The sequence below is a fragment of the Psittacula echo genome, assembly GCF_963264785.1.
Source record: "Psittacula echo genome assembly, chromosome: 5".
Classification (NCBI taxonomy): domain Eukaryota; kingdom Metazoa; phylum Chordata; class Aves; order Psittaciformes; family Psittacidae; genus Psittacula; species Psittacula echo.
The window spans coordinates 87,327,737-87,341,231 of record NC_137739.1 but is presented as its reverse complement, the minus strand read 5'-3'; the positions used below and the strand labels follow the sequence as shown (position 1 = coordinate 87,341,231).

Below are 13,495 nucleotides of genomic sequence, written 5' to 3'. Positions count from 1 at the left end.
TGGGTTAAAATCCATTTTGCCTCTCTTAACCCTCTCATTTCGGTAAAGCTTCTCATATCATAAGCTCCATGGAGGTAGAATTATATATTGTCACAGTCTCGTGTCCTTTCATCTCAGAAGTAGCTTTGTCTCAGAGAGCTTTGGGATAGCTGGAGATAAAAAGGGCTGTGTAGATGAAAGATGGACTGTTGCTAAAGGACAAAAAATGTTCTATTGGCACATACGGGAAGTGGGGACACTGCTGAAATGCAGAGGAGCATGAAAGGGTATGATGAGAATGAGAGATGAAGGAAGAATGTGGCTTCTGTCATCCCACCTTTAGCAGGAATTAAGCAAGATCCCCATTTTCCAGATGAGTGAACTGGGACACTGAGATTGAGCAAACTGGTTAATGCTCAGTCTTCTGCCTGTTTGACCACTCATTTTTGGCACAGGATTTTGGGTTTGTATTTCTTTGACAGTGTTCATCATCTATTTATACCATGCCTCATAAAACTCTTTTTTTTCATTGATATTTATAGCCCGATATGGGATTTTCTCTTTAATGTGCCTTACTGGATCCTGAAAATAAGATTTGGACTTTGTAAAGAGCTGGATCTGATGCATAAGATTGGTAGTTCCTTCTCCTTCCGTCGCTGGTTCTCCACCTAGGGAATGGAAATGAGGACAGTCCCCATCTCATAAAAGCAATGATAACTTGTCTTGCAAAGTATGCTGCTGCTGCTGCTAAAGATAAAGTTTGCTGTGTTTTTTGGCAGTCATTAAAATATAAGCCAAGGATATGTTCCCTTGTGCTTATGTTCAATTAAGCACTTGGGGCCAAGCCAGGTTAGTGGTTGTCCAGAAGACCACAGGGATATGGAAGTGGGATTAATGACTCAGTAAGTACTGACTCGGTACTAAACCAAGGCCTTTCTGCTACATTTATAGTCATTTGCGATCCTGTATATCACTGCTGGATTGAAGCATAATAGTTCTTATAGATACTTCCTACCTCCTCCCCTTCAACTTCCAGCCCAATTCCTCCATTTTCATAGCAGAAGTGAGGCAAAGTGTATTAAACATCTCCAAGTGTGGGATGAAGATAGGGCACAGTTAGTTACCTAGGAGTAAGGGAGCATTTAAATACTTCTAGTGACTATCAGTAGGCTTTGGCTCTTCCTGTGGCAGTGCTCATGGAAGGGCAGTGTTCCACCTTGTGTCATGCTGTAGAAGCAATGAGCTCCACTGCTTACACTGCTTCTGGACCCCGAGGAGCTGCAGTGGCCTGCACCCCAAAAAAAGGGCAGTAGATTTTAAGAGTGCTTCAATCTCTCTTTTGAGGTATTTTGATACTTTAGTGAAGCAATGCCTGTTGACACTGAGCTACAGGAAGGACCTGACTGCATGCTTTCAGCCAACACATCTCTGATAACATTCCTGCAGTCCATGCAAGCTGCATGTTGTTAATTTGAAGGTGACATTGTCTCTACAAGCAATTACACCAATGTGAGGGCTGTGTGAATCAGATCTGTCCAGAAATGTCCGATTACAACACTTATCAGTGGAGACATCCAGCTGAGCCCTTGCAGAAGATTTAAAGATGATCTTTCTCTGCTTGAAGCTCCTCCTGCTTCTGCTTTCCCTCCTGTTTTCAATTACAGAATTACTGTTTAATGTGGATGCAGATACAAGCAACTGTGTTTGATTTTTCTTACTGCTGACAGAGACAAACTGACAGGGATGCCTGCCTGCTTTATAGCAGAAGCCACATTATTTTCCTATATGTTAGCAATTATATGCATTGTTTCCTGGTCCCAAGTTTTTCTCACAATCTATAGCATGACTGCAGTTGATTATAGAGCCTGATGTGTTTAGATTTGCGTGAGTCCTATCAGGAACACTTTGGTTGCCTGATTTTGAGAGAGGTGGGAAGGTTTGTTTGTATTCTGTCAGAACGATCCCTTCTCATTTCATAAAGTAAAGGAGGGTTGAGCTTTCCAAGCAGTGGTAGGTCAGCCAGAAGAAAACAGCAATCCAGGAATTGGCATGAATTCTAGGTCCTCTGAATTGATTGGCAAGAGGGAACTGCGTGGCATTGTGTTGCTTGGTAGAATGGGAAACAAAGAACAAGGAGAGCCTTGAATACTCCTTGCCATAAAGAATTACAGGACTTTGTGCAAGGTGACAGCCATCCTGATGTCACAGCCAAATTCCAATGTGGGAACTGCAATTGTAATTGGATGAGGTTTATAAGCAGGTCCAATGAAAGCGGTGGGATTTGGCTGTTTGCTTCAATACAGTCAGGTCATCACTTTTCACCTTCCAGTTTCTGGCCTTCCAAATCACAGCTCAGTGCACTGGGATCAGCTATCATTCTCACCTAGCAGAATGCTTCTCATGGAATTTATCAGAAACCAAACAGTGCAAAAGTACACTCATGCTGGAGACCGTTTTTTCTTACTTGGTTTCCTAATCCATTTTTCTAGCATATTAACAACGGTTCTGATTTCACACAAATGCCTTTTTGCAGTGTTAGGAGCTTTTAGAAACCATTTGTAACATACAAATGCAATCCTGAATTTTCTGAGGGCTTTTGTTTCTGCTTGGTTTTGCCAAACAGACACTTGTTTCCTGTTATTTTAAGTTGTATAATGCTAGTGTTCAGTACTGATGGCTGCTGTTTAGGTGTGATACAAACACAATACATAGAGAGAATCCTTGCCCGGAGAACATGTGTTTATTCTGGCCAAAGGGAGAAATCAATATGAACTGTATTGTCTCATAGACTTTACTAGGTTCATTTAAAGGAATAAACAAATAAGGCACTTTTTCTGTGTTAGTAATTTATTACAGTGTGTACCCCTGTCCTAATTATATTCCTAATTCTTTGCCTAACTTGTTATGAGTCCAGCCAGTGCCTTTCTGAAATAAGGGAATTAGCACCCTGGGCGATTTTCACGAGGAATCCCAGACAGCAGAATTCAAGTGCTTTCCAGACAAGTCTCCTTGGCCCTTTGCCACGTGTGAATGGCCTCATCTTAACCTCCAGACATCGTGTAAGTGTTTAAAAGTCATCAAATGGCTGATGAGTTAATCACTAGGAAGTTGTCTCCTAACATCAAGGACTTAAAGTACAGAAAGCACAGAGAAAATCATTATAGCAAGGTACAAATGAAGGCCAGTCCTTTTCCATGAGTGTAACATGCAACCAGCATGAAGTGTGAAGATAATGTGTACTTTAAAAAGCATTTGAAATAAGGGGTTTAAACATTCATCTCTTAAAATTAACTTCAGGGAAAAGTCAGCATTGGCTTGTATCTGGATATCAAAAGAGCTGAACTTGGTTCCAGCCTCTGGATTATCAAGGGACATTCAGAGATGGACTCAGGATGCCTTACAGAAGTTGACTTACTTGAGGATTGCCCAGCTCAGGGAGACCACGCAAGAGTTCTGCACAGCCCTGCTCATGGGAGCAAACAAGTTGTAGCCAACGCTCTCAGCACAACCACTGCACCTCTTAAAGCAAAAAGATGTCCAAGAGTGTGAACAGACTTTTCCCTGGACCTGCTTCAGACTGTGGAAACATTTTCAGTTGCCGTTAAAAAGCATCAGGTTACAGACAACAATTTCAAAATCAGAATAATTTGAGTTTAAGGAACTGCTTAACTGGAATTTCACCCAGTCGTGACTGCCTTTTAAATCCTTGGCAGCAAGTGCCCATGAACAGGTTTTGTATTTAACTTGAAATAGAATAAATATGCCTTTATTTCCAGCTGCTATTTCAAAGGCTGTGGAAATATTAGGAGCAAAGTGTTAGCCAGCCATTCCTCAATCACAGAGCTACAAACGTGCTTTCAACTGGACTGCTACAAGGTGTTGCCTCATGCCATTCTACAGAGGTGACTTCTTAGCTCCTGGTGCTCTTGGGGTTTGATCTAAATCATGCTCAAATGAATAGATTCTCACTAACTTAGGCTTGGATCCCATACTTACAATCTTGGTTAATTAAACCAGAAATCATCAACAGAATGACAGGATACAGCCAGGGATGTGTAGGAAACCCAACATAGCCCACATCAGAGAAAATACTGTAGGAATAGTACTGTGTACGCCTGAGTGCTTTGCTCCTGCATGGTAATTATGTGCTGGTTCACATTGTTGTTTTGTGGGGAAAACGCATTCTTGGACATGAGAAAATAAAGGGGCAGTTTTAATGTGATTTCAAACAGAGAGTGTTTTGATATGAACTGATTTATTTCAGTTACAGTGTTGCTTATTTAGCCAGCTGTGGTTAAAACTAGTGTTGTACAGAAATGTGAATGCCAGAGAGAAATGGAAATTGTGCCCGTATGGTTTATACCATTGACTTAAACAGGGGAGATTCAAACCTGAGCAGGGGAGATTTAGGTTGGCTATAAGGAGAAGCTCTTCTCTGTGAGGGTGCTGAGGTGCTGGCACAGGGTGCCCAGAGAAGCTGTGGCCGCCCCATCCCTGGCAGTGTTCAAGGCCAGGTTGGACACAGGGGCTCAGAGCAAGCTGCTCCAGTGGAAGGGGTCCCTGCCCATGGCAGGGGTTGGAACTGGATGAGCTTTAAGGTCCCTTCCAACCCAAACCATTCCATGATTCTATTATTCTATGGATGCTTTTCCAACTCTGTACACTTAATGGAAACGTATCAGAGGTGACATCCCGATTAATGCAGGATACGCTTCTCCTTTGCTGCCCATTCAGGCGCTGTTCTCTGTCTGTCTCCAAAGCAGTGTCAAGAGGTGTATTTTCTCATTCCCAGGCCTGCTCATACCTATCGGGACCTGCCAGATGTGGGTAGCCTCTGTGAAATGTAGTGTAATGAGGCCCTGATTCATACCCTGCTCCGATCCCAGGGAAATTCCCCAGTGGAATCATAGGGCTTTGGCACGTGGCCAGAGTCTCAGTAACTTCCTTATTTCTCTTTCCAACATAGAGGATATTCCTAAGCCCTACTGCAGCACACGAGAACATAAATCTTGCCCATGACTATCTTATACGAGTAATTTTTCCCAAAGTAAATAAATCATCCCTCTTTCCTCTTACCCTGGCAAACTGTTAACTGCAAAACTGAGAAAATGCTGTTTCATTTGTGAGCCAACTGAAATCATTTCACAAATCTTTAATTCCTTGTTAGAAAACAGAACCAACTGCAACTGGCTGGCACAGAAAATGTGCCCCTTTTTTTTCCCCTCTGCCTGCCTTAGTAATGTAACTGCCAGTTTCTGTTTTCACCTCTGTAGAATTATATGCCTCTATTTGAACCTTTTGACAAATCGGTTTATTTTCATTCTCCCTCTGCCATAAATTCAATCCATATGTCTTTAAAACATCCTTTCATAGCTGTAACATGGAAAAGGAAGTGGCTTAGCCTCTGTATAGGAGGCTACAGTGTATTTAAAGTGAGCTCTTCTCGTTTGCATGCATCGCTTCTGTAAGCTCTTAAATTCTCCACTTCCTCATTATTCAGGTTACACAGGGCATTGGCAGAGTTTTCTCCATTAACAGTGATGTACAATGAAGAAGCACAACAGGATAAATGATTCCCTTCTCCTCAAAATATCCAGGAAGTTTTTGATGCAGCTTTGCTACCAAACAGGATGCAAGGAGGATGTGAAAAGGGTAGGAGAGATCAATTCAGCATAAAATATCAAAAGCAGACCCCAAGACAAAGAAACAAAGGTCTTGCACAATGCGCTGCCATTCATCTGGCAGGGGTTTGTTTGACAAGAATACACAGCACCTATGTGACAGGAGGTCACTGCAGTAGGAGTGAAGTATGTCCACGTCTGAGACTGAGACGGGGTCAGAAGGTGAGGGTGGGAAGGAAATGTGGGCCTAAGCTGAAGTATATTGGTATGGCTGCACATGGATAAATCAAACCTACAGGATGCAGCAGGGGAAGAGCGCAGGGAGTTGTGGGTGTAAGTGTCTTTTTCTGAAATCATATACAATTTGGGCCAGGATGTGCTACTGGAATTGCAAGAAAGATCCCATAATTAAAAACGTGGTAGAAACTGAACACAACTGCAAATCTGGTAGTAACAAGGGTACAGAACACTGGCTCAGGGGGCTGCAGGCAGCTTTGTGGAGTCCACCTGACCTGTGTCATCAGATCCACCCCAGCGTACCACTGGAGGACTCGGGTCCACTCTCACACCTCAGTCTGTCACATATCCATGCTCCTCACCTCATGTCAGCTCTAGAGGTCACATTCCCAGCCTTCCCTCTGTGTCACACAGAGCAATCTCTAATTTGCCAGCAATGCAAATGAATTGTAGGGAGACGCACAGAGTAGAATGAGGTCCCAATAACAACTACACAAAACTGGAAATCCATCGTTCTGTTCAGTTACTGTGCATTAATGCTCATGTGTGCAAGAATCATAGAATGTTTTGGTTTGGAAAGGAATTTAAAGCTCATTCAGTTCCAACCCACTGCAATGGGCAGGGACACCTTCCACTAGACCAGGTTGTTCCAAGCTGCATCCAGCCTGGCCTTGAACACTGCCAGGGATGGAGCATTTACCATTTCTTTTGGCAACCTGTTCCAGTGTCTCACCACTTTCACACTGAAGAATTTCTTCTTTATATCTAATCTAAATCTCCCCTGTTTCAGTTTAAACCCATCACCTCTTGTTCTTTCACTAGAGTTCCTGATGAAAAGTCTCCCTCTGGCATCCTTGCAGGTCCTCTTCAGATACTGGAAGGCTGCTCTGAGGTCTCCACGCAGCCTTCTCTTCTCCAGGCTGAACAGCCCCAACTTTCTCAGCCTCTCTTCATACGGGAGGTGCTCCAGTCCCCTGATCATCCTCGTGGCCTCCTCTGGACTTGCTCCAACAGCTTCATGTCCTTCTTTTCTTGGGAACCCCAGAACTGTATGTAGTACTTCAAGTGGGGTCTTGTGAGAGCAGAGTAGAGAGGGAGAATCACCTCCTTCAACCTGCTGGTTACGCTAAGAAGATAAAATAGGAGGAGTGTGTGTGTGGTAAATGCGTGTGTGCAATCTAATTATCTTTCTAATCTCTCATATTGAGGGGTCATTTATAGCGATGAAAATGCAGCCAACCTCAAAACTTGTGGGTGTAGTTTGGCATATCCAAAGGTTCCCCCATGTAGAAACCACAGTCTGCACATTTGAAACTGCACAGAGGTTCAAAGAGCTGGCATAGCCCATGGATTTGTTTGCAGAGTTGCAAAGATTGCAGTTACAATTTACTTCAGTGGGCTTGAGGTGATCTTCCACACCTCGAAAAATCAGGCCCTTCTATCTAACAATCTGCATATAGCTGCTCCAAAGCAAGCTGTGTGTGCACAGCTGAGTTGTTGTATAAACAGTAGCAGAGACTTCACTAAAGCTTTTCATGTAGTTTTATCTCAACTGCAATTTGTTTCTAGTTTTTAAAGGCTGTAGAAACACCCAGCCTTACTCCCTAGAGCCTAGTTTCGCTGCTTCAGCCGTTCCAAGGGTATTTACAGCACTGTCTGATTTTATTTGAACTGTTCAGAAGGCCTTGAGTCCCCCAAGAAAGGTGCAAAACATATCCAAGTTCACTATTGCTAGAGAGACCTGCTTTTCCTTTCCTGAAACTCCACTTGTAATGGGACTGTGTTTGCTCTCATCCCCAGGTGTGCTGTCTCTACCTGCCTACTTCAGCCCATACAACGATGGCTCTGTGTGCAACGATGGAAGGGCTGATGCTTATGCCCAGCTGGAACTCCGAACTTTAGAGCAGTCTCTGTTGGCAACTTGCGTTGGAAGCATCTCTGAACTGAGTAAGTTTGGGCTGTAATCAAACCTGGCTTGCTTTCTGTGAAGCAGGAGAGCCAGTCCCTCCACTGTTGAGGTCAGTGGGAGTGTTGCCATTGTTGACAGTGTGAGCAGTACTTTGCTAACGTTGTGTAAGATTTAATTGCCTTGTGGTGCTGTTTATGAAAATCAGGTTGTTTCATTACACTGCTTCATATTTAATCACCTTGGAGATATGTGAGACGTGGCTTCTCTAGCCTTTTGGCAGTGCCAACAGAAGATGGATGCTTTTGCCTAGATGCCTCTGGAGGCTTTCTTGTACATTTGAGGAACAGAGCAGTGGCACCTCCCTCAGCTGGTGAAGAGGCTTCTCTCTTTGTTAGTGTTTGTGCAGTGGAGATGTTAAGGGTGCAGGATATTCAAGGAAAAAGCTTTTGGGTTACTTAAAAGACAAAAAGAGGGAGAAAAAAAGATCTGAGAGCACTTTGGTAACAAAAACTTGTTCAAAACTTTCTTTTTTAATGCTAACCAAATGAAATGTTCCATTCCTAGACTACTCACAAAGCCCCTTTAAAGTAAACAGAAATGATTTGTGTTTTCCCGCTCTACTTTTCCCTCGCAACATTTTTGCTGGCATCACTTTCTTAGTCTCCACCATCTGAACGCTAATGAATGTCAGGGCCAGTTTGTGGGTTTCACCATTTATTTTGCAACCTGCCTTAATTTGAGGTTTTCAAATTCCTTTAACACACCTCTATTTATCCTGGAACACAAGAGAACATTTGTAGCATGGGCCTAAGATTGAATACAGCTTCCTCTCTCTCTTCCCCCATCCCTGCTTTGGCCAACTTGGTCATTACATCTAGTGAATAGATCTCCTGATACAGTTGCCTACTTTTTCTTTTTTTTTTTTTTCCTTAAACATCGCTGCACATTGCCAGAAAAATCAAGAGAGTGAATGTGCAAAGGAGAAGGAACATTTTTCTGTGCTGAAGATTTGAATTCCAGATGCGTTTTGGCTATAACTGCGCAGACCCTGCGTTAGTACCACCGCTATCCCTGTAAAACATTTAGATCCTGAAGAATCAGGAGCTACTGAAGTGGAAAGGCAGAGATGTTAGGAGGCTTTTCCATTTTGAAGTGGGTCCTTAAACAGAATGTATTACACCACAAATGAGTGGCACAGCTTTACAGTGCAAACTGAGCTTTTTAATGCTCCATTGATCTGAACCGCTAATAGCATTATCATGTTTAGACATGCGTTAGTTTTGAGGGGGGCTCTCCCTAACTGGTGTAACACTAGAACCGCACGGGTTCAGCCAGAGGTTGGTTGGTAAATTCAGTGTCTTGCTGTTAGGTATAAATGAACAAATAATAGCCTCCTAAGTATTTCAGAGGGAGGTGTGACTAGTTCATATGTGGCTACGTTCAGGGCGCTCTCTCAGGAATCACCTTTGTGATAGGGCAACTATTTCAGTCCCATCCTTTCCCAGTATTGTAACTGTAGGACACAATAGAGTAACGTTTCCTGTGAGAGTTTTAGGGGACTGTAAAATATAAAGCGACAGAGGATTCTCCCAAGGAAAAAATAGATCCTGGCTATGTATAGTAATCTATAGGAATCGTTCAGCTCACTGGTATGGTAGTCACACTACTCAAAGATTTAATGTCTGAAGCCTTTATTGCAAAGCTCCTGAGAGGTTGTATGCACCACAATAAAAGGAGAGTAAACAGGGTGTGCCCAAGGCAAGCTTCTTGCACAAAGACCAGTTTTATGTGACTGCATAGCTGCTGTCTTGGGGTCATTGCTCTGTGAACTTTTAAACAATCTGCAGTCTTAAAATCCTTTCTGAGTAGAAACTGTGTAATACAGGTCCCCTTCTTCCAGGCCTCCTCAGGTCCACCAGTGCTCTGACACATTGGCTCAAGTTCAAAGACCCAGGAGGACTGAGCAGCTCAGAAAGCTCTTGGATCAAGCTTCTTTACAGGGCTCAGGAGTAGATTTCTGGCACAGGTTGTGACAGTGATCAGGATGAAGAATGACTTCTTAAGAAGAGAGTCAGGTCTTGTTATTCTGGAGAAACGCACAGCTAGAGAGAGAGTGAGAGAAGCAGACCCCTTAAAAGAAAGAAATTTCTATATTGAATATAATCATTAACTTGTCACAAGTTCATGGGTAGGAGGGTAGAACATCATAACCCAGTTGAAAGACATGGGAACAATCTCACAATATAAAATGGCGATGCCAGCAATGAGACTATTTGTACTGGTGCCACTAGCTTTGCCTTGGGCAAGCTACACTCCAGGTTGGGCAATGGACATCATGCAAAGACATTAGTAATTTAGTAGGCAAGCAAGAAACTGGGTATATGTGGTTGGAAAGAGGAGAAAACCAGGATGGAAAAACCACAGTGCAGCTGTTGTTCTGAATGTATGGTAACTGAGAGAAGTGTCATTCTGTTTTGTAACTAATAACTTGTCATTTGAAAGAGAGTTTAATTTCCCATACAACAACCTGCAGAGTAGCAGCTTGAGGACAGCTTATGTCTTGATGGAGGAAAAAGAATAAGTGCACACAAAAGCCATTTCTCTTAGCTAAGACTTTATTTGGTTCAAAAAGTGTACTTAAGAGAACCGTGAATTAATAGTAAAGAGATGCTTTTGCATTCTCTCTCTTTGTACAGGTGATTTGGTGTCACGAGCAATGCACCACATGCAGTGTTTGAACACCATCCGCCCAGGCATGAGCCCCATTCGGCAAACCCGGCAGCAGCAACCCATCTCCTGGTCCCCTGATGCTCTCCACACCCTCTACTACTTCCTACGCTGTCCTCAAATGGAATCCATGGAGAACCCCAACCTGGACCCTCCAAGAATGACCTTGAACAACGAACGGTACGTAGGTTGAACTGTTAGTAGTCAAGGAGTTGGGCTAAGAAGGTCTCCTTTTGTAGAGTAACTATTGTGTGCATGGGCAGCTTGGGCAGCTTTGTGGATGCTACCTATCAGGCATCAGTTATTCCTGCAGTCAGGCCAGATTATGTTGTCAGCCTTGCCAAGTTTATGAAGCCTTGGAATTGGAACTGGAAAGTGAGCTGTTTTTTCATGCAATCTTTCCGAGCGAGGCATATACTATATGCTGCCAACAAGGCTTGTCTAGAGATGCTGCCAAAAGTACATGTGGTTGCCTAAGGCAGTAAAGACCTTACCAAAGAAAATGTTACCTTCTCAATAGCACCAATTAACAATTGTCATCATTCTCAGGAAAAGCAATGTTGTTCACTGTGGGGAAGTTTGAAGGGATTTATGAACATCCTTCTTAAGGATTCCTTCAGTTGATGCTGTGTGTCTGGTATAGAAAGAAATTTATATAGGAAGCCAGTAACTAAACAGAAAATGCAGTGGGTCTCCCTGCCTTCTGCCAGCACCATAACTGACTCTGAAATAGGCTCATTATTGGAGTGGTCAGAAATTTTCCAGAGGGATGTTTTTTCTGTTAGAAACCTCCCTGGTTTCCTTCCTGCCCAGCTCCTTGGCAGTCTGCCTGACAGGCTAGTGGCAGCAGAGAGCTGAGGAGCCCTCAGAGCCTGGCCACAAGTTGAGTTCCTTGACAGGTCAGGCAGCTCCCCAACTCAAAGGCAGACTGATAGCTGGTTCTTGCAGGGAGACCCAGGCCTCTCCACACTTGTTAGGCTTCCAAAGTTTGAAATGCATATCCAATTTTGTATTGATCTCAGAAATCTTACCTTAAATGGGAAATTCTGGTTTCTGATTAACTCTATCCAGTGTTTGTGCTAGCATACTCTGTGGATGCCTTTTAGCATACTGGATATCAAGGCTCTATCCTGGCCCTTCCCAAAAGCAGGCTGTGGCTGGGAAGTTTCACAGTGTAGTGACATGTTGAAGCTAGAAGGGAAGGCCACATTCCCTTCTTGTTGGAAAGGTGAGCAGGGAAAGGAGAACATTGCAGCTTTGTAAGCAACATGGTTTCTTCTTCCTACCTTGGGCTTTACTCAGCCCCAGCTTCTAAAATTGATGTGAAATCATGGTAACATCCAAATGATGCTCGCAGCCTTCACTGTCTTGCTCCAAGCCTGCCAGCTGATTTCAGCAGCCTTAAAGGCTTCTTATATCTGTGTCATCACCCTTAAGGTCTTTGTAGCTACCTCCACTGGTCACCTGGTTTTATTCTCCTGGTTGCTGAATCATCTTTCTGTACCATAATGTGATTTCTGCTCTTTGAGATCTCTGTCTGGTGGGAGCTCAACTGTTTTACAGAGTAAAAAGATTGTCTTTCCATTTGATCCTCCCTCAAAATCCTTTCAAAAAGAACAATCTGCGAGCAGAACTCAAAGAGCAGAGAGTGGGAACGGATGCATGAAGAACCAAGAGGAATTAAGTGAAATAGAGTAAAATAGGGATAGGAAGAAGCTGCACAACTCAGAGCCCATTGGTAGCTCTGGTTTTGAGGCTCACTAATCTCAATCAAGTGCCCTACCAAGTGCAAGGTTGTTTATTTTGCATTTCATGTTCGCACACTGTGCAGAACCTGAGTTTTTCGTGAGGCCAGATTCAGCAAAGATGTACCAGCAGTTCCCACAGTTGTACAGCTGAAGCTGCTAAACAGCTTCTATCAGAAATGTAGATTAAGCTTCCTGTTTTGTGTTGTGCTCTTTTCAGCGCTCTCAGTATCATGATGTTACTGCAGCAACTTGTTTTGTACACTGAGGATAATAAAGGAGTTAAATCAGGAGTGCAGTTATCTCCCCAATTGCTCCCAAACAATGCTTTTCACATGGCTCACCGGACTTCTTTTGGAATGCAGGCTGCAACGCTATTCTGGTTTAAAATCCACATTAGATCCTATAACAGCTGTTGTAAGGGAAATTTCTGCCTTTTTTTCTGACCAGTACTTAGCTGAAAAGAAAATTCAAGAGCATATATTAAAATAAAGCAAAAACTGACAATAGGTAGGGATAAAAACAGAACCTGAGGACTATCAGGTTAAACAATTGGTTTTGAAAAGGTTATGAAACTTGGAAATGAAATTAATAGTGCCCAGTATACTACAAGTGAACATCCAACCCTACATTTCATTTGCTCCAAGGTGTATTTGTATGTGTCTTACTGCATTGACCTCTGTGCGTGTTACTTAGCATAGCCAGTGGGATAAATGCTCCTAGCAACACTTTATACAAGAGATAGTTTACTCTTTCCTAGCTTAAGAGGGAAGATGGTTGAGGCTGTGTGTGAGATGCCAGACTCATGGCAGGATAGATGAGGGCACTGATTCACCTAATGTGACTTGGCAAGGCTGTGTAGTCCAGTTCTTTTATTCTTTCCTGAGCTGTGCTAAATCAGCTGCAAACTCTGCATTGCTCTTTTGGGTATTTGTGCTCTCTCTTTCTGGAATATACTTGTTGTGTGCACTGCAATCCCAGTTTGTTTTCTAGTGAAAAAGCCCACAACAAACAAGGACAGTAACCCTGACCAGCTCTGCATTTGCTTGTGCTTCAGTTCCTGGGCTCCTGTATAAATCTGTTGGTGCTGAATGCTAATCTGAAGTTTAGCAAGAGAGGGATGGCTGAGAGAGCTGCAGACCTGGTAAAACCAGATCTTGGAAAGATCTGTGGGCCACATTGATTCAGTGGAAGGAACTGTAGCTGTTCAGTATGTTTAGAGACCTGACAACCTACAGCCCATCTTGCTTGGCTTTCTGTTGTCTGTGAGCTTTCTG

The 13,495-nt window shown here is 43.2% G+C and overlaps 1 protein-coding gene across 1 annotated transcript in view; it reads left to right on the top strand.

Moving 5' to 3' along the window:
* ABTB2 (ankyrin repeat and BTB domain containing 2) overlaps positions 1-13,495 on the top strand; it is a gene marked incomplete at both ends in the record, with an annotated part of 135,603 nt that overhangs the window by 79,240 nt on the left and 42,868 nt on the right. The window contains 2 exons of the mRNA XM_080618119.1: positions 7,638-7,784; positions 10,443-10,653. Coding sequence (XP_080474245.1) covers positions 7,638-7,784; positions 10,443-10,653 — 358 coding nt within the window. The remainder of the gene's footprint in view (positions 1-7,637; positions 7,785-10,442; positions 10,654-13,495) is intronic.